At 47.9% G+C, this 22493-nt stretch overlaps 1 protein-coding gene across 1 annotated transcript; it reads right to left on the minus strand.

Moving 5' to 3' along the window:
- Window positions 1–1298: 1298 nt before the first annotated feature.
- On the minus strand, window positions 1299–22146 carry LOC309568753 (C-type lectin domain family 2 member B-like). Its single transcript, XM_082274525.1, has 3 exons — window positions 21735–22146; window positions 20386–20492; window positions 1299–2151 (listed from the first exon to the last, which is right to left on the minus strand). Exons 1-3 carry the CDS (start codon window positions 21957–21959, stop codon window positions 2031–2033), a joined length of 453 nt encoding a protein of 150 aa, XP_082130651.1. The 5' UTR covers window positions 21960–22146; the 3' UTR covers window positions 1299–2030.
- Between the last annotated feature and the right edge of the window lie 347 nt (window positions 22147–22493).

Raw genomic sequence — 22493 nt, forward strand, 5'->3', positions numbered from 1 at the left:
ACAGAACAGGAAGAGATAACCAACAAGTTCAGTACAGTGTACAGGAAATTACAACACATCATAGATAATGCATAGCATATCACTGAGCACCAGCGACACCCAGTGTCCTACCTGTGAACTGCAGCCAATCTGTAATAGGCTAAGCTTTAAAATTGTTGCATGTCCAACACAACCCACATCCGCTCTCCATTGAGGAATGAATGATCTCCTCACACGTCATCTCCGGTCACACCGGAAATGACGTGATCGCGTCATCGAAGGTGGCCGCGGGGATACATTCGAGCCTAACTATCAAACCAGGAAGAAGCGGTAGTAAACAACCAATCTCAAACAACTCAATCACATACAATTTATGTAGGGATAAGTGTCTTACACACTATATATACCTATTGCCGTGTATAAACTGAATGGACTATAAATGTAAATATATTAAATAAGAACGCACTCTCCATGGATGTGCTCTGAATGGTAAAAGTTCTTTAAATATTATTATTATAAAATGAGGAACAGGGAACAAAATATTGAACAAAATGATATTAAAATGAAGTTTAAAAGAATAATCAAAATTCTTAAAGGTTAAATTATAAAATCGTTTTAAAAATTTAAAGAAGGACAAATCTCATCGACAAAGGGTATCAATATATGTTTCAGATGTATGAAATGCCACAAAAAGGAGAAGCTTAGAGCAACACATGGGGATAACTATATATCCAGAAGAAATGTGTCAATACATATGTATAAACTAGCGGAGGAAGTACAAGGGAGGGGAACATCAATGAAAACTCACAAGGTACTAATGAAGGCATTGATGTCCCACTTAACATTTAAACCATAAGGGACATAGGTCTGTAGAGTATAGATCCAGTAAGTCTCCAGAAACTCCCTATATGATCCTCCCTATATGATCCTCCCTATATGATCCTCCATGTGTGAGCCTCACTATATGATCCTCCCTATGAGATCCTCCCTGTGTGATTCTCCCTATATGATCCTCCATGTGTGAGCCTCATTATATGATCCTCCCTATATGATCCTCCCTATATGATCCTCCATGTGTGAGCCTCCCTATATGATCCTCCCTATATGATCCTCACTATATGATCCTCCCTGTGTGATCCTCCCTATGAGATCCTCCCTATGAGATCCTCCCTGTACATGTAGCAGTCTCTGCAATTTCTCTAGAGCCTAGTCAGGGTTACAGGGTTTGACTGGCTGCATGCTTGTTCCAGATGAGTGGTTTTCTAGGTGGTCAGATTAGGATGAGAATGACGTCCTCCTCTCTGCTCTGTACACCGCTGGAGGATCATCAATGTGACGTTTTATCTGTAATCATTACAACACACAAACTGCTCTGATCTCCAGATAGTGATGGTGAGAACCCCTCATAATGGGCACAGCTGGTGTCCTGGAAGTTTCCATATTTCATTCTGTAAGTTTCCTGGCCTTGTCTTGGAAGTGTCCTTATCTCATACTGGAAGTGTCCTGGCCTTGTACTGGAAGTGTCCTCATCTCATCCTGGAAGTTTCTTGGCCTTGTCTTGGAAGTGTCCTTATCTCATCCTGCAAGTGTCCTGGCCTTGTCCTGGAAGTTTCCTTATCTCATTCTGGAAGATTTCAGTGGGTGACTGAGTGGCTCTATGATGAAGCTCCCCTCCCCCCGTAGGGTGAAGTGGTCCTGACAAATTGTGGTTTGTACTTCGGGGTCGGAAACATACGATTGGCAGATGGGGACATCTGGCAGAGGAGGATTTGATGGACGTTCAGCTTGCAGGATGGCAGAGACTCTGGCGGAGAGTGACTGACCACCATCATTCCACTTATCTGTCTATGTGCATCTCCGGTTGTCCCCATTGTTCTCATTCTAAGGACAGGTGTGATGTCATGTGGGTAGTCCTTGCACAGGGAAAGTGACCTTCAGTCCCTTCGCTTGGGGGGGAGGGGGAGAGTGGGGGTCACACTATAATTTTGCTATGGGCTCAAAAAAAATGCCAATCTTTGTGTATTTCCTGTCCCGGTACGTGTCTTCCCACATTAGTCCTGCCTTTCCACCACGTCCCGCTCACAGATCCACGGCAGCTCGCTGTAACAATTCTCCATTTTCAGACGTTGTCCTAGCTTGACGCAGCTCCCGGCTCCACCCACAATAATGTCCCTACAAGGAGAATGGAGACAAGAGACCGCCATTAGTGGTGGAGAATCACTGGAGGACATCCAAAGAGAAACAAGGGGACTCCAGATACAAACCAAGAGACTCCGACAAAAAATTCAGCAAGTCCCAACCAAAAGCCGACTACCCTATTCCTTACGGACCTGCACTGAGCCCTCTCCTCCCGCACTTTATTTATAGGGTGTGGGTGGTGGGACTCTATGGTGATGACATTATCACCCTGTAAATCAAGGGTGCTGTGGTGAAGGGATGGGGTGCACTCATAATATGTCTTTAGTCTTCTGGGTTGAGCAGAGGTGTCCCCCACAGTACTTCTTTTTCACCACAAGATGTCCTCTGTCTTCAGAATTGCACAGAGCTGTCTCTGCAGTACTTTAATTTCACCACAAGATGTCCTCTGTCTTCAGAATTGCACAGAACTGTCTCTGCAGTACTTTCATTTCACCACAAGATGTCCTCAGTCAGCCAGAATGATTGAAGAAAACCAGGTAATTAATTCTGGAAGACTGAGGCCATCTTGTGGTGAAAAAGAAGAATTCGGGGACAGAGCAAATCTGCTTTTTATTGCCTGCTGGGGATCTATTATATTAAAAATGAGGGGGTTTCCACCATCTCTGTGCTGAGTTCCCAAATCTGCACACCCGCTGTGCCCATTATGAGGGGATCCCATCATCCCTTGCTGAATTACAGGGTCTGAACACCTGCTGTGCCCATTGTGAGGGCTTCCCACCATCCCTGTGCTGAGTTCCCGGGTCTGTATCCCTGCTGTGTCCATTATGAGGGGTTCCCACCACTCCTGTGCTGAGTTCCTGGGTCTGTACACCCACTGTGCCCATTATGAGGGGTTCCCACCACTCCTGTGCTGAGTTCCTGGGTCTGTACACCCACTGTGCCCATTATGAGGGGTTCCCTCCATCCCTGTGTTGAGTTCCTGGGTCTGTACACCCGCTGTGCCCATTATGAGGGCTTCCCACCATCCCTGTGCTGAGTTCCCGGGTCTGTATCCCTGCTGTGTCCATTATGAGGGGTTCCCACCACTCCTGTGCTGAGTTCCTGGGTCTGTACACCCGCTGTGCCCATTATGAGGGGTTAATTTTGTTTATTGAAAAATCTTACAAACAACAACTTATATACAATAAAACCATAATAAATAAATTAATAAATAACATATTTACAAAATAATTAAATATAACTATACAAAACCAAAAACCAAACAAGAACATAATAAATAAACCAAATTGCGCACAGCATAAACCCTACGAGAGAGCCAGACTAAGGAACATCACCGTCACCATGCATGTAGCCTTTTATCAAAAATATATTTTATCTGAAAATCTAGGGGAGTGAAGCAAGGACAGAAAGAAAAGCCGCACACCCCGAGATCAACAGGCAGCAGCTACAGAGTCCTGATATTCCTCCACGCCTTTATCCAGGCCTCCTGCTGCCACCTGTCTTTCTCAAGACCCCGAATCTTCCCAACCTCACCCAGAATGTTCTGCACCACCACCTCAACAGGGAGGATTTTACTCCGTAAGGATACCTGGCACCGTGCACTCCACGTGAAATAACGGACTACTACACTAACTAAAAAAAGTGTTTCCAAATCATAATCCCGGCGAGTCTGGAATGCCCCATACACCCACTCTGCATAACTCATATGGGGGAGGAAGGGTACACTCAGAGCCCTCCCTACCCTCTTGTACACCTCTATATTAAAAGGGCACTGAAGCAAAAAATGATCCATGGACTCCACCGCACCTCCACACTCTACTCTCGGGCAGCCACGATCACTCACAGAGAGAAACTTCAGGTTGCCCTTCACATATAGTTTTCCATGGAAAGCGAGCCAAGCCTGATCCCTAAACTTCATTGGGATTCTCTCCAAATTAATCAAACGCAAACCCTCCCCCAAAACTAGGCTTGGGCAATCCCTTAAGGCCAGTGGTTCGCAAAAAACAGAGCTCATGATCCGCTTCTCAAGAAGTTTCCTTGGAAGAGATCTGATCTCCCCTGCCGTTACTTGCCACTGCCGAAGTATTTTCAAACACGGGGCAACATAAGTCGGGAGCTTATCATGCTTGACCCTCAGGCTTTTCACTGGCCCACCATTTTCCCAGTTTCGCAGAAAGGGCCTAAACCAGGACTGGAAAATACCAACCCACCCAGGCGGTCTCTCTGCCAACATGTTACCAAGGTTGTACTTTACAAACATCAGAGAGAAAAAGACTACAGGGTTGATCATTCCTAGACCACCCTCCCGCCTAGGAAGATAAGTCACACTCCTTTTGACAAGGTTTATTCTGTTTCCCCATAACAGCTGGAAGAAACAACTATAGATCCTGGTATAGAGAGACACTGGCAAAATGCAGACAAAACTGACATACAGAAAAATTGGAATCAGGTAACCTTTGATCAGATCAACCTTTTCCCTTAAGGAAAACCGCCAACTTTTCCAGCTCGCCACCTTGGCATTGGCATTCTCCAGCCTGCTCACCCAATTTGCATGACCATAGTCACCTGGGCCAAATTCAATGCCTAGAACTCTAATTTTTTGTTGGGGCTCCGGGAAGTCATCCGGGAGAACAAAGCTCTCACCTTCCACGCCCATCCAGAAAGCTTCACACTTGTCCTGGTTGACCTTTGAACCTGATGCTTCCGCATACTGCCTTGTCACTGAGACCACCTCCTGCGCTTCCCCAGTCCCAGAGACAAAAACAGAAACGTCATCAGCATAAGCCACAACCTTCAAAGGAGGCTCACCAGCGATGCCCAAAGGTACCCCACACAATGGTCCACTCTCTAGCCTTCTAATGAAGGGGTCGATTGCAAACGCATATAGCAGAGGACTCAAAGGACACCCCTGACGCACACCTGAGCCAACCACAAAGGGCTGCCCAACCCAACCATTAACCAGAGGAAAGCTTTCAGCCCCTTTGTACAAAATCTTGAGCCAATCAATGAAACCCCCCTCCAGGCCATACTTGCCAAGAAGGAGCCATAGGTACTCATGATTAACCCTATCAAAGGCCTTAGCCTGATCCAATGTCAGCAGATATTTACCCCAACCAGCAGCCCTACAACGCTCCAAGGCCTCCCGGACAGCTAACACAGCTGAGAAAGTGCTTCTACCCTGGATTGCGCAGTGCTGGTGATGGGATAACAAATCGCCTGCCACTGATGATAATCGCCAGAAAAAAATCTTTGCCAGTATCTTTCTATCGACATTAAGAAGGCTAATGGGGCGCCAATTCTCAATCATCGAAGGATCTTTGCCCTTTGACAGAAGAACCACTGCAGATTGCCTCATGGAAGGAGGGAGAGAACCCTCATGCAAACAGCCATTAAAAACCTCCGCAAGGTGTGAAGCCAGGATCTTCTTAAAACATTTATAAAATTCGGCTGTCAAACCATCTGGCCCTGGCGTTTTCCTGATGGCTAGTTTATCAATAGCCTGGATCACCTCATCTGCAGTGATTTCATCTGTCAAATTCATCAAAGGAACAATATTTTCCAGACCTGGCGTAGAGTCCAAAAAACTCAACATCCCTGTCCGATCAAGGTTCTTTCCTCCCAGGAGATCAGCATAGTATGACCTGACGACCTCCAGGATCCCTGACCTAGACTTCGTCAGAGAGCCCGTACTGTCCTTCAGGCCATTGACCGTCTTAACTGCTACGCTCTGTTTACAATTCTGGTAAGGGTCAGGCGAATGGTATTTCCCATAGTCCCTTTCCTGAACCAAAGAGGCGTGCCGGTCATATTGATGGGTCCTCAGGAGGAGCTTCACCTCAGAGATCGCCCCAGAATCTCCTCCATTCGATACAAGGCGGTCAAGTTTCCTCCGCAAACGCTGGTAGGTGATATACTTATCTTGCTGTCTCTTTCTCCCTATGGCCTTGAAAAGCCTAACAGTCCGCTGTTTTATAACCTCCCACCATTCTGACTTACTGTTGCAAAAGTCTAGGATAGTTACCTGTGCCTGAAAAAATTCCTCAAAGGATTGTCTTACTTCCTCGTCATCCAGGAGGGCCGAATTCAATCTCCAGATACCCCTCCCCCTAGGTGGCACGCCTGAGGCATTCAGAGTCAAATATAGAATACAGTGATCAGAAAACTCCACTGCCCGACAAACAGGTGCCGAAAAAGCAGAGTCCTCCTTTAAAAAAAACCTATCTATCCTACTCTGACTATTACCTCGCTGAAAAGTGAACCCCGTGCTGTCTGGGCAGCGCTTAATGTGCACATCTACCAGACCTGCTTCCCTAACCATTGCATTCAGGAAAAGGCTGTCATAGCCCAGCTTATCTCTGAAACCTCTCCTGTCTTTAGGCCTAGTAATGGTGTTGAAGTCACCTCCAAAGATAACCTGCTGAGCCGTAAAAAGAAAAGGCTTAATCTTTGTAAAGAGGCATTTCCTGTCCCATTTAGTCTGGGGACCATAGATGTTAATCAGGCGCAGGTCCTGCCCCCTCACAGAGACATCCAAAATCATGCATCTCCCAATCTCTACCTCAATTACCCGTCGGCATGTTACCATACCAGAAAAAAGGACCGCAACCCCGCTGTAAGGCTCGGCCGCAAGAGACCAAAAGGAGGGACCACGCTTCCACTCCTTCTTTGCCAGATGTATATCAGCCAGACTACTCAGATGGGTCTCTTGCAAAAACAAAATGTCAGCATCAAACTCGCTGAGCAAAAATAAGGCCATATGACGAGCACTCACTGATTTTAAGCTGGCAACATTAATGGTTGCCACTTTTAACGGAGTGGGAACTGCCATTAGGATAATTGAGGCAGCCGTTTCTTAGCCTGACTACTCTCTCTCCCAGGAGAACCAGTGCGCTTCAATGCACCCTGGGACTCATCATCCATAGAAGACGCCGTACTCAACGAGTCCCATTCATCGTCATCATCTGACAGGACCCCAAACTTATTTTTCAAGGGCAAAACCTTAGGACTTTGGGCAACTGAACACCTTTTTTTTTTTCTTTTGCCCTTCTTCCTTTTCTCCTCCAACCATTCCACATCATCCTTGGACAAACTGCAAATTACAGTCTCCCCACTCTTAGCCTCCCCTTCACCCCCACTCTCCCTTACCTTATCTGCCACCAGGCCAGCCTCTTCACCATTTTCCCCACTCCTCTGCATCCCCTGGTCCCCAATAGAAGCCCTGAAATGTCGAGGGGGTGGGACTGGCACTGCACTTGATGCCCCTGCATCAGCACCTCTTGCGGCCTCTGCAATTTTGGAGGACATAGACACAGAAGGATTGGACACATTCTCGGTAACTGATACATGCAAACGCACAGACTGGGGCACCACAGATTTGGAAGACACTGACACACTGGGAATTGGCACAGACTGGGAAATCACAGACTGGGAAGACACAGGCACACTAGGCAAACGCACAGACTGGGAAGACACAGGCACACTAGGCAAACGCACAGACTGGGAAGACACATGCACACTGGGCATTGGCACAGACTCAGAGGGAATCGCAGGCACCCTAGCTGCTGAGCTCTGAGCATCCTCCATGTCCAGGCGGAAGAACTCTCTCATGAGCTCAGGCTGGTTATGCATTGCCTCGGGACACTGGCTATAAGGATGCCCAACCGAATTGCACAAGTTGCACCTTATAATGTTGCAATCCTTTGCCAAATGCCCTAAATCCTGACACAGAGAGCATTTCATCACTAGACAGGAGGATGCAAAGTGCCCTTTATCCCCACATTTATTACACAGTTTTGGCTGGCCTGGATAAAAGATGGTCAGCCTGTCCCTTCCCAGGAAAGCTGAGGATGGCAGATGCTGGATGACATTATCAATAACCCTCAGTTTTAGCTGCACAGACCATCCCCCCGTCCATATTCCTCGGTCATCCATAATTTTGTGTAAGGGGCTCAGGATGTCTCCATATCTCCTCAGCCATACAGATAAATCCCCTTGTGGTATGGACTCATTGCGCACAAGAATCGTCACCATTTTAATAAGTGGCTGACGTGACACAACTTTGGGGATGAGCCCTCTCCAGTCCGGCAGGCTCCTACACACATGCTCATATTTCTCCCAAAATATGTCCAAAGACTCCGGACGGATAAAGGACAAATCATACTCATAGGAGCCGGTCGGACTGATCAGGGCGAAGATATCTTCGGGTCTAAACCCCATCTGCAGAATCTTATCAACCACAGCTCTCCTATATGGGGGAATACCTTCGCCTTCCCATCTGAGCTGAACCACATTCCTCCTTTTAAATAGTGAGGAAGATAAACCATTTCCATGCTCCCCCCTACCAGATCCTGTAGCAGCACCAGCATAGGTTTTCCTCCCAGACATACCAGTAATTACAGCATTGTCCTTAGACACAACCACACCTGCTGACAAGGAGCCTGAATCAACCCTTGCAGTCTTTGGAGCAGCAGAGACAAGACCCACCCCCTCCCCCTTCTCTAAGCACTCAGCTGCTTTCCTGGGTTCAATCACAGTTTTTTTTACTGCAGAATCCCCAACAGTTGTAGCACTACTGCTCCCAGCATCTCCTGCACCATTTTCAGGAACAACAGCTTTATCTGGGTCAGGAAAAGCCTTTGCAATGTCCGTGGTGCTCCTCTCTGCAGACACTTCAACCAAAAGCTCAAAGTTATTTTCAGTTTTCCCACCAATCGCATTTAAAGTTTTTTTAGCAGGTGCATCAGGTTGCACTGCATGCTGCACATTGTCTATGGGTGTGGGCTGACAGCCCATAGCACTACAACCCTCAGCAAGCACATTGTCATTAAAGTTCACATCACCACCTTGCACACACACTGTACCTGCTTGCTGTGTTGTTACCTCTGCTGTGTCATGGCTGATGGTGGGACAAAACTTCCTCCTGGTTGTTGCAGGCTTCATGGTGAATGTTCCTCTCTCCACAGGTCTCTCTTTCATAGGGCGAGGAACGGTATCCATCTCCTCATCTGAGGAATCCGCAGAAAAATGTAACTTTCTTCCATCCAGAGGGGTTTCCAGCTCAGCGATGAACTCCAACATGCCAGTACCCCCCTCAACCTCCTGCTCAGATGTTCCACATTGCTGCTGCAGAGGGAGGGAGACAGAGGCCTCCGCCATTGGGGGCTCAGCAGATGTTTGAGGTGTTGAAGAGCTGGGCTCATCCTCCGGGCCCACTTTCTCACTCTCTGCTGACTCTGTCGGTACCTGAATCTCCTCACTGACTGGGTCACTCTCCATGCTGGAAACGGTTCCTCTCCTCATACGGCTGAAACGTTCCTCATTCCTGTATTTTTCCTTAAAAGCTCCGCTACTTTCCTTCAGAGAGCTCACCAACTCTTTCTGCTTCCTCAAAGCTTGCTCCAAGTCCTTCAATTCAGGCCTCAGAGCCGGTCTCTTCTTACTGTACAGTTTGGCACAATACAACTTTTTCTTTTTAAATTCAGTTTTTAAAGCTGCCAATTTCTCCTCCTCTTTCTCAATCCTTGTCAGCTTGTCCACAATCCTCCGTCTAAAGGTAGATAGGGATTCACCCCTCCTTGGGCCGAGCTCCATGTCTTCCATAGGCTGAGGCCTAGTCTCAGGCCTATCCAGGGGGCCCCCGCCGGGGTCCTCCCCAGGATCCAGCATCCCTCCTGGGGCAGAGAAACAACTCTAGCCCCTGGCTTCTGGAAGCACACGAGCTAAGGAATCAGCAACCTCACACCTCGCTGTCAGGGAGTGGAATGGCAGTTTCCCACCATCCCTGTGCTGAGTTCCCGGGTCTGTACACCCACTGTGCCCATTATGAGGGGTTCCCTCCATCCCTGTGCTGAGTTTCCGGGTCTGTACACCCGCTGTGCCCATTATGAGGGGTTCCCTCTATCCCTGTGCTGAGTTTCCGGGTCTGTACACCTGCTGTGCCCATTATGAGGGGTTCCCACCATCCCTGTGCTGAGTTCCTGGGTCTGTACACCCGCTGTGCCCATTATGAGGGGTTCCCACCATCCCTGTGCTGAGTTCCCAGGTCTGTACACCTGCTGTGCCCATTATGAGGGGTTCCCACCATCCCTGTGCTGAGTTCCCAGGTCTGTACACCCGCTGTGCCCATTATGGGGGGTTCCCACCATCCCTGTGCTGAGTTCCTGGGTCTGTACACCCGCTGTGTCCATTATGAGGGGTTAATTTTGTTTATTGGAAATTCTTACAATCAATCAACTTATATACAATAAAACCATAATAAATAAATTATAAATAACATATTTACAAAATAATTGAATATAACTATACAAAACAAGAACATAATAAATAAACCAAATTGCGCACAGCATAAACCCTACGAGAGAGCCAGACTAAGAAACTTCACCATGCATGGAGCCTTTAATGAAAAATTATATTTTAGGACTGATTTTCAGCTGATAACATTATTGGTTGCCACTTTTAACAGATAATTGAGGCAGCCGTTTCTTAGCCTGACTACTCTCTCCCCCTGGAGAACCAGTGCGCTTCACTGCACCCTGCGACTCATCATCCATGGAAGATTCTGTACTCAACAAGTCCCATTCATCATCTGACAGGACCCCAAACTTATTTGTCAAAGGCAAAACCTCAGGACTGTGGGTAGCTGAACACTTTTTTTTCCTTCTTTTGCCCTTCTTTCTTTTCTCCTCCAACCATTCCGTATCCCCCTTGGACAAATTGGAAATAACAGTTTCCCCACTCTTACCCTCCCCTTCACCCCCACTCTCCCTTACCTTATCTACCACCAGGCCAGCCTCTTCACCATTCTCCCCACTCCTCTGCACCCCATGGTCCCTAATGGAAGCCCTGCAATGTCTAGGGGAGGGGACTGGCACTGTACTTGATGCCCCTGCCTCAGCACCTCTTGCCGCCTCTGCAATTTTGGAAGACATAGACACAGAAGGATTGGACACATTCTTAGTAACCGATACCTTACATACAGACTGGGAAGACACTGACACACTGGGCATTGGCACAGACTGGGGCACCACAGACTGGGAAGACACTGACACACTGGGCATTGGCACAGACTGGGGCACCACAGACTGGGAAGACACTGACACACTGGGTATTGGTACAGTCTCGGAGGGAATCGCAGGCACCCTAGCTGCTGAGCTCTGAGCATCCTCCATGTCCAGACGGAAAAACTCTCTCATGAGCTCAGGCTGGTTGTGTACTGCCTCAGGACACTGGCTATAAGGATGCCCAACTGCATTGCACAAGTTGCACCTTATAATATTGCAATCCTTTGCCAAATGCCCTAAATCCTGACACAGAGAGCATTTCATTACTGGACAGGAGGATGCAAAGTGCCCTTTATCCCCACACTTATTGCACAGCTTTGGCTGGCCTGGATAGAAGATGGTCAGTCTGTCCCTCCCTAGGAAAGCTGAGGATGGCAGATGCTGGATGACATTATCAATAACCCTCAGTTTTAGCTGCACAGACCATCCCCCCGTCCATATTCCTCGATCATCCATTATTTTGTGTAAGGGGCTCAGGATGTCTCCATATCTCCTCAGCCATACAGATAAATCCCCTTGTGGTATGGACTCGTTGCGCACAAGAATCGTCACCATTTTAATAAGTGGCTGACGTGACACAACTTTGGGGATGAGCCCTCTCCAGTCCGGCAGGCTCCTACACACATGTTCATATCTCTCCCAAAATATGTCCAAAGACTCCGGACGGACAAAGGACAAATCATACTCATAGGAGCCGGTCGGACTGATCAGGGCAAAGATATCTGCAGGTTTAAAGCCCATCTGCAGAATCTTATCAACCACAGCTCTCCTATATGGCGGAATACCTTCGCCTTCCCATCTGAGCTGTACCACATTCCTCCTTTTAAATAATGAGGAAGATAAACCATTTCCATGCTCCTTCCCTGCTTGCACCCCCCTCCCAAACCCTTCAGCAGCACCAGCATAGGTTTTCCTCCCAGAAACATCAGCAATTACAGCATTGTCTTTAGACACAGACACACCTGATGACAAGGAGCCTGAATCAACCCTTGCAGTCTTTGGAGCAGCAGAGACAAGACCCACCCCCTCCCCCTTCTCTGAGCACTCAGCTGCTTTCCTGGGTTCAATCACAGCCTTGTCTACTGCAGACTCCAAAAAAGTTATAGTACTACTGCTCCCAGCATCTCCTCCACCATGCTCAGGAACAGCCACTGTATTTGGTCCAGGCAAAGCCTCTGCAATGTCCGTGGTGCTCCTCTCTGCAGACTCTTCAACCAGAAACACACAGTTTTTTCCAATTTTCTCACCACTTGCATTTAAAAGTGGAATTTTTTCAGCAGGTGTATCAGGTTGCACTGCATGCTGCACATTGTCTATGGGTGTGGGCTGACAGCCCATAGCACTACAACCCTCAGCAAGCACACTGTCATTAAAGTTCACATCACCACCTTGCACACACACTGTACCTGCTTTCTGTGTTACCTCTGCAGTGTCATGGTTAATGGCGGGATCAAACTTCCTCCTGGATGTTGCAGGCTTAATGGTGAATTTTCCTCTCTCCACAGGTCTCTCTCTCATAGGGCGAGGAACGGTATCCATCTCCTCATCTGGGGAATCTGCAGAAAAATGGAACTTTCTTCCATCCAGAGGGGATTCCAGCTCAGCGACGAACTCCAACATGCCAGTACCCCCCTCAACCTCCTGCTCAGGTGTTCCACATTGCTGCTGCAGAGGGAGGGAGACAGAGGCCTCCGCCATTGGGGGCTCAGCAGATGTTTGAGGTGTTGAAGAGCTGGGCTCATCCTCCGGGCCCACTTTCTCACTCTCTGCTGACTCTGTCGGTACCTGAATCTCCTCACTGACTGGGTCACTCTCCATGCTGGAAGCGGCTCCTCTCCTCATACGGCTGAAACGCTCCTCATTCCTGTATTTCTCCTGAAGTCCTTCACAGCTTTCCTTCAGAGAGCTCACCAACTCTTTCTGCTTCCTCAAAGCTTGCTCCAAGTCCTTCAATTCAGGCCTCAGAGCCGGTCTCTTCTTACTGTACAGTTTGGCACAATACAACTTTTTCTTTTTAAATTCTACTTTCAAAGTTGCCAATTTCTCCTCCTCTTTCTCAATCCGCCTCAGCTTTTCAACAGTCCTCCGTCTAAAGGTAGGCAGGGATTCACCCCTCCTTCGGCCGAGCTCCATGTCTTCCATAGTCTCAGGCCTATCCAGGGGGCCCCCGCCAGGGTCCTCCCCAGGATCCAGCATCCTTCCTGGGGCAGAGAAGCAACTCTAGCCCCTGGCTTCTGGAAGCACACGAGCTAAGGAACCAGCAACCTCACACCTCGCTGTCAGGGAGTGGAATGGCAGTTTCCCACCATCCCTGTGCTGAGTTCCTGGGTCTGTACACCCGCTGTGTCCATTATGAGGGGTTCCCACCACTCCTGTGCTGAGTTCCTGGGTCTGTACACCCACTGTGCCCATTATGAGGGGTTAATTTTGTTTATTGGAAATTCTTACAATCAATCAACTTATATACAATAAAACCATAATAAATAAATTATAAATAACATATTTACAAAATAATTGAATATAACTATACAAAACAAGAACATAATAAATAAACCAAATTGCGCACAGCATAAACCCTACGAGAGAGCCAGACTAAGAAACTTCACCATGCATGGAGCCTTTAATGAAAAATTATATTTTAGGACTGATTTTCAGCTGATAACATTATTGGTTGCCACTTTTAACAGATAATTGAGGCAGCCGTTTCTTAGCCTGACTACTCTCTCCCCCTGGAGAACCAGTGCGCTTCACTGCACCCTGCGACTCATCATCCATGGAAGATTCTGTACTCAACAAGTCCCATTCATCATCTGACAGGACCCCAAACTTATTTGTCAAAGGCAAAACCTCAGGACTGTGGGTAGCTGAACACTTTTTTTTCCTTCTTTTGCCCTTCTTTCTTTTCTCCTCCAACCATTCCGTATCCCCCTTGGACAAATTGGAAATAACAGTTTCCCCACTCTTACCCTCCCCTTCACCCCCACTCTCCCTTACCTTATCTACCACCAGGCCAGCCTCTTCACCATTCTCCCCACTCCTCTGCACCCCATGGTCCCTAATGGAAGCCCTGCAATGTCTAGGGGAGGGGACTGGCACTGTACTTGATGCCCCTGCCTCAGCACCTCTTGCCGCCTCTGCAATTTTGGAAGACATAGACACAGAAGGATTGGACACATTCTTAGTAACCGATACCTTACATACAGACTGGGAAGACACTGACACACTGGGCATTGGCACAGACTGGGGCACCACAGACTGGGAAGACACTGACACACTGGGCATTGGCACAGACTGGGGCACCACAGACTGGGAAGACACTGACACACTGGGTATTGGTACAGTCTCGGAGGGAATCGCAGGCACCCTAGCTGCTGAGCTCTGAGCATCCTCCATGTCCAGACGGAAAAACTCTCTCATGAGCTCAGGCTGGTTGTGTACTGCCTCAGGACACTGGCTATAAGGATGCCCAACTGCATTGCACAAGTTGCACCTTATAATATTGCAATCCTTTGCCAAATGCCCTAAATCCTGACACAGAGAGCATTTCATTACTGGACAGGAGGATGCAAAGTGCCCTTTATCCCCACACTTATTGCACAGCTTTGGCTGGCCTGGATAGAAGATGGTCAGTCTGTCCCTCCCTAGGAAAGCTGAGGATGGCAGATGCTGGATGACATTATCAATAACCCTCAGTTTTAGCTGCACAGACCATCCCCCCGTCCATATTCCTCGATCATCCATTATTTTGTGTAAGGGGCTCAGGATGTCTCCATATCTCCTCAGCCATACAGATAAATCCCCTTGTGGTATGGACTCGTTGCGCACAAGAATCGTCACCATTTTAATAAGTGGCTGACGTGACACAACTTTGGGGATGAGCCCTCTCCAGTCCGGCAGGCTCCTACACACATGTTCATATCTCTCCCAAAATATGTCCAAAGACTCCGGACGGACAAAGGACAAATCATACTCATAGGAGCCGGTCGGACTGATCAGGGCAAAGATATCTGCAGGTTTAAAGCCCATCTGCAGAATCTTATCAACCACAGCTCTCCTATATGGCGGAATACCTTCGCCTTCCCATCTGAGCTGTACCACATTCCTCCTTTTAAATAATGAGGAAGATAAACCATTTCCATGCTCCTTCCCTGCTTGCACCCCCCTCCCAAACCCTTCAGCAGCACCAGCATAGGTTTTCCTCCCAGAAACATCAGCAATTACAGCATTGTCTTTAGACACAGACACACCTGATGACAAGGAGCCTGAATCAACCCTTGCAGTCTTTGGAGCAGCAGAGACAAGACCCACCCCCTCCCCCTTCTCTGAGCACTCAGCTGCTTTCCTGGGTTCAATCACAGCCTTGTCTACTGCAGACTCCAAAAAAGTTATAGTACTACTGCTCCCAGCATCTCCTCCACCATGCTCAGGAACAGCCACTGTATTTGGTCCAGGCAAAGCCTCTGCAATGTCCGTGGTGCTCCTCTCTGCAGACTCTTCAACCAGAAACACACAGTTTTTTCCAATTTTCTCACCACTTGCATTTAAAAGTGGAATTTTTTCAGCAGGTGTATCAGGTTGCACTGCATGCTGCACATTGTCTATGGGTGTGGGCTGACAGCCCATAGCACTACAACCCTCAGCAAGCACACTGTCATTAAAGTTCACATCACCACCTTGCACACACACTGTACCTGCTTTCTGTGTTACCTCTGCAGTGTCATGGTTAATGGCGGGATCAAACTTCCTCCTGGATGTTGCAGGCTTAATGGTGAATTTTCCTCTCTCCACAGGTCTCTCTCTCATAGGGCGAGGAACGGTATCCATCTCCTCATCTGGGGAATCTGCAGAAAAATGGAACTTTCTTCCATCCAGAGGGGATTCCAGCTCAGCGACGAACTCCAACATGCCAGTACCCCCCTCAACCTCCTGCTCAGGTGTTCCACATTGCTGCTGCAGAGGGAGGGAGACAGAGGCCTCCGCCATTGGGGGCTCAGCAGATGTTTGAGGTGTTGAAGAGCTGGGCTCATCCTCCGGGCCCACTTTCTCACTCTCTGCTGACTCTGTCGGTACCTGAATCTCCTCACTGACTGGGTCACTCTCCATGCTGGAAGCGGCTCCTCTCCTCATACGGCTGAAACGCTCCTCATTCCTGTATTTCTCCTGAAGTCCTTCACAGCTTTCCTTCAGAGAGCTCACCAACTCTTTCTGCTTCCTCAAAGCTTGCTCCAAGTCCTTCAATTCAGGCCTCAGAGCCGGTCTCTTCTTACTGTACAGTTTGGCACAATACAACTTTTTCTTTTTAAATTCTACTTTCAAAGTTGCCAATTTCTCCTCCTCTTTCTCAATCCGCCTCAGCTTTTCAACAGTCCTCCGTCTAAAGGTAGGCAGGGATTCACCCCTCCTTCGGCCGAGCTCCATGTCTTCCATAGTCTCAGGCCTATCCAGGGGGCCCCCGCCAGGGTCCTCCCCAGGATCCAGCATCCTTCCTGGGGCAGAGAAGCAACTCTAGCCCCTGGCTTCTGGAAGCACACGAGCTAAGGAACCAGCAACCTCACACCTCGCTGTCAGGGAGTGGAATGGCAGTTTCCCACCATCCCTGTGCTGAGTTCCTGGGTCTGTACACCCGCTGTGTCCATTATGAGGGGTTCCCACCACTCCTGTGCTGAGTTCCTGGGTCTGTACACCCACTGTGCCCATTATGAGGGGTTCCCACCACTCCTGTGCTGAGTTCCTGGGTCTGTACACCCACTGTGCCCATTATGAGGGGTTCCCTCCATCCCTGTGCTGAGTTCCTGGGTCTGTACATCCGCTGTGCCCATTATGAGGGCTTCCCACCATCCCTGTGCTGAGTTCCCGGGTCTGTATCCCTGCTGTGTCCATTATGAGGGGTTCCCACCACTCCTGTGCTGAGTTCCTGGGTCTGTACACCCGCTGTGCCCATTATGAGGGGTTCCCACCATCCCTGTGCTGAGTTCCCGGGTCTGTACACCCACTGTGCCCATTATGAGGGGTTCCCTCCATCCCTGTGCTGAGTTTCCGGGTCTGTACACCCGCTGTGCCCATTATGAGGGGTTCCCTTCATCCCTGTGCTGAGTTTCCGGGTCTGTACACCCGCTGTGCCCATTATGAGGGGTTCCCACCATCCCTGTGCTGAGTTCCTGGGTCTGTACACCCGCTGTGCCCATTATGAGGGGTTCCCACCATCCCTGTGCTGAGTTCCCAGGTCTGTACACCTGCTGTGCCCATTATGAGGGGTTCCCACCATCCCTGTGCTGAGTTCCCAGGTCTGTACACCCGCTGTGCCCATTATGGGGGGTTCCCACCATCCCTGTGCTGAGTTCCCGGGTCTGTACACCTGCTGTGCCCATTATGAGGGGTTCCCACCATCCCTGTGCTGAGTTCCTGGGTCTGTACACCTGCTGTGCCCATTATGAGGGGTCCTCAGCATCCGTGTGCTGAGTTTCCGAGTCTGTACACCCGCTGTGCCCATTATGAGGGTTTCCACCATCCCTGTGCTGAGTTCCCGGGTCTGTACACCTGCTGTGCCCATTATGAGGGGTTCCCTCCATCCCTCTGCTGAGTTCCTGGGTCTATACCCCTGCTGTGCCCATTATGAGGGGTCCTCACCATCCGTGTGCTGAGTTTCCGAATCTGTACACCCGCTGTGCCCATTATGAGGGGTTCCCACCATCCCTGTGCTGAGTTCCTTGGTCTGTACACCCGCTGTGCCCATTATGAGGGGTTAATGTTGTTTATTGAAAATTCTTACAAACAACAACTTATATACAATAAAACCATAATAAATAAACTAATAAATAACATATTTACAAAATAATTGAATATAACTATACAAACCAAAAACCAAACAAGAACATAATAAATAAACCAAATTGCGCACAGCATAAACCCTACGAGAGAGCCAGACTAAGGAACATCACCGTCACCATGCATGGAGCCTTTTATCAAAAATATATTTTATCTGAAAATCTAGGGGAGTGAAGCAAAGACAGAAAGAAAAGCCGCACCCCGAGATCAACAGGCAGCAGCTACAGAGTCCTGATATTCCTTCACGCCTTTATCCAGGCCTCCTGCTGCCACTTGTCTATGCAAGGCCCCGAATTTTCCCAACCTCACCCAGAATGTTCTGCACCACCACCTCAACAGGGATGATTTTACTCCGTAAGGATACCTGGCACCGTGCACTCCACATGAAATAACGGACTACTAGACTAACTAAAAAAAGTGTTTCCAAATCATAATCCCGGTGAGTCTGGAATGCCCCATACACCCACTCTGCATAACTCATATGGGGGAGGAAGGGTACACTCAGAGCCCTCCCTACCCTCTTGTGCACCTCTATATTAAAAGGGCACTGAAGCAGAAAATGATCCATGGACTCCACCGCACCTCCACACTCTACTCTCAGGCAGCCCCGATCACTCACAGAAAGAAACTTCAGGTTGCCCTTCGCATATAGTTTTCCATGGAAAGCGAGCCAAGCCTGATCCCTAAACTTCATTGGGATACTCTCCAAATTAATCAAATGCAAACCCTCCCCCAAAACCAGGCTTGGGCAATCCCTTAACCGCTTGCCCACTGCCGCACGACTATTTACTGTGGCGGTCAGCCCCTCACAGGCAGAGCAACGTAGGGCTACGTCGCTAGCCTGTGAGGGTCTCGGGAGCGAGTGCGCGCCACCAGAGGCGCGCTCCCGCGCGGTCACGGACCTCCCCGCGCGTGTGACCGGCGGACCCAATCGTACGCCGGTCACTCGCGATCGTTGGTGGAGAGGGAGAAAGGTAGGCAGCTAATGTAAACAAGCCGCCTGTCATTCTCCCCTGTGTAGGAATGGTGATCATACGGTTCTATTATGTAGGACCGTTGATCACTGTTCCTACACCTCAAGCCACAGCCAATCACAGTTAGAATCACGCCCCTAGGGACACACATAACCCCTCCCTCTCAAATAAAGTTAACCCCTTTACTGCCAGTGTCATTTTACAGTAACAGTGCATATGTATAGCACTGATTACTGTAGAAATGTCACTGGTAACCCCAAAAGTGTCAAAAATGTCAGTCAAGGGTCCGATCTGTCCGCCGCAATGTCGCAGTCCCGCAAAAAAAATCGCAGATCCCCGCCATTACTCGTTAAAAAAAACCAACAAAAATGACAAAAATCTTTCCCTTTGTTAGTAAACGCGATAACTTTTGCGCAAACCAATCAAAATACGCATTTTGCGATTTTTTTCACCAAACATAGGTAGCAGAAAACAAATTGGCCGAAAATATTAAAAAATTTGGATTTTTACATTTTTTTGGGGGGGGGGGGGGGAATTTCATATAAAAAAAAAGTGAAAAATATTGTTATTTTTGCAAAATTGTCGCTCTTTTTTTGTTTATAGCGCGTGATCAAAAAATCGCACCGGTGATCAAATACCACCAAAAGAAAGCTCTGTTTGTGGGGAAAAAAAGGACATCAAATTAATTTAGGTACAGCGTCACACGACCGCGCAATTGTCCATTAAAATCACGCAGTGCCGAATCGTAAAATAGGCCCTGGTCAGGAAGGGGGTAAAATCTTCCGGGGCTTAAGTGGTTAAGGCCAGTGGTTTGCAAAAAACAGAGCTCATAATCCGGTTCTCAAGAAGTTTCCTTGGAAGAGATCTGATCTCCCCTGCCGTTACTTGCCACTGCCAAAGTATTTTCAAACACGGGGCAACATAAGTCAGGAGCTTATCATGCTGGACCCTCAGGCTTTTCACCAACCCACCATTTTCCCAGTTTTGCAGAAAGAGCCTAAACCAGGACTGGAAAATACCCACCCAGGCGGTCTCTCTGCCAACATGTTACCCAGGTTGTACTTTACAAACATCAGAGAGAAAAAGAGTACAGGGTTGATCATTCCTAGACCACCCTCCCGCCTAGGAAGATAAGTCACACTCCTTTTGACAAGGTGCAGGTTCCCGGGCCGTCCCTAGGATCCAGCATCCCTCCTTGGGCAGAGAAGCTACTCTAGCCCCCGACTTCTGGAAGCATATGAGCTAAGGAACCAGCAACCTCACGCCTCACTGTCAAGGAGTAGAATGGCAGTTTCCCACCATCCCTGTGCTGAGTTCCCGGGTCTGTACACTCTGATAGCTGATATACCTCTATGAGGTGCAGACACTGCTGGAATATTATAATTCTCATACAGAGTTCTGGAACTCACTCCATGCTGCCGTCCGGCCATCTCCCCTTCTGGGTCTCTGGGCTCCAACTGCTGTCCGGCTTCTGAATTCTCACCCAAAATTCCTGACCAAGCCGAGTGATTATTCTCTGAAACATAACCAATAAAAATATATGACGGAGGGTGTGGTATAATGTATGATGGAGGGGAGTGTGGTATAGTGTATGATGGGAGGAATAGTACAATGTATGACAGGGAGTGTAGAATAATGTATGATGGGAGGAATAGTACAATGTATGACAGGGAGTGTAGAATAATGTATGATGGGAGGAGTAGTACAATGTATGATGGAGGGTGTAGTATAATGTATGATGGGAGGCGTGGTACAATGTATGGCGGATGGTGTAGTATAATGTATATGGGAGGTGTAGTACAATGTATGAGGGAGGGTGTAGTATAATGTATGATGGGAGGAGTAGTAAAATGTATGATGGAAGGTGTAGTATAATGTATGATGGGAGGTGTGGTACATTGTATGACGGAGGGTGTAGTATAATGTATGATGTTAGGCGTGGTACAATGTATAGCGGATGGTGTAGTATAATGTATGATGGGAGGAGTAGTACAATGTATGATGGAAGGTGTAGTATAATGTATGATGGGAGGAGTAGTACAATGTATGACGGAAGGTGTAGTATAAATGTATGATGGGAGGCGTGGTACAATGTATGACAGAAGGTGTAGTATAATGTATGATGGGAGGCGTGGTACAATGTATAGCGGATGGTGTAGTATAATGTATGATGGGAGGTGTAGTACAATGTATGATGGAAGGTGTAGGGTGTAGTATAATGTATGATGGGAGGCGTGGTACAATGTATGACAGAAGGTGTAGTATAATGTATGATGGGAGGCGTGGTACAATGTATAGCAGATGGTGTAGTATAATGTATGATGGGAGGTGTAGTACAATGTATGACGGAAGGTGTAGTATAATGTATGATGGGAGGAGTAGTACAATGTATGATGGAAGGTGTAGTATAATGTATGATGGGAGGAGTAGTACAATGTATGACGGAAGGTGTAGTATAATGTATGATGGGAGGCGTGGTACAATGTATGACAGAAGGTGTAGTATAATGTATGATGGGAGGCGTGGTACAATGTATAGCAGATGGTGTAGTATAATGTATGATGGGAGGTGTAGTATAATGTATGATGGGAGGTGTAGTATAATGTATGATGGAAGGTGTAGGGTGTAGTATAATGTATGATGGGAGGCGTGGTACAATGTATAGCAGATGGTGTAGTATAATGTATGATGAGAGGTGTAGTACATTGTAGGACGGAGGGTGTAGTGTATTGTGAAATGAAGGGTATAGTACCCTTACCCGGAGGCTGATGAGAGTCTCTGGTGCGGAGGCTAATTTGGAGCCATTGGTGGAGCAGGTCTGGTCACTCTCCGAGTAAGAAGTCTTTCTTGATGAGAAGTAGTAACATTTCTTATAGATGTAGACCCAGTCCGGGGGGCACAGGTGGGAGGGGTCTTCATCTGCCAATAAGGGAAAGGTCGTGAAATTAATATCCCCCTTTACTGAAAGAAGACCCGCCCACATGGTTTAAAAGTAACCAATCAAATCCCCTTTTTTTATTTTTGTAGTGTAGTGTGGGAGGATGAAAAGAAGAATCTGATTGGCTGTTATGGGCCACAAGGGCATTTCCAATCCTTCAAACAGGTTTCATTAATAAGCTGTAACTGACTTTCTCTAGCCCCTCCCTTCGTTGATTTAACCCCTCCAATTACAAAGCATTCCTCCCCCCAATATACAGTTCTCAATATAACTCCCCCATCATTATATATAGCTCCTCCTAGTGCTTTGCATCATACCTCCCTGAAACCCCTCCCCCTATCACACATGTCCAGGGTACATGGCTCATACTGTTTGATATCTCTCTGCCCATTGCTAGGAAAAGCCCCGCCTTCATAGTACCACTTATTTTTACATATAAATTTCTTTAGCTCCACCCTTCATAATCCTCCCTCCCATTGTCCTATAGAACTCCCCCAACATAATTCTTCCTTTAATCCTGAAAACTCCTCCTATAACTCCATAATGTTCCTCCCAAGTAAAAGATTGGGCAATATACAG

Source organism: Pelophylax lessonae, assembly GCF_965119305.1.
Source record: "Pelophylax lessonae genome assembly, chromosome: 1".
Classification (NCBI taxonomy): Eukaryota; Metazoa; Chordata; class Amphibia; order Anura; family Ranidae; genus Pelophylax; species Pelophylax lessonae.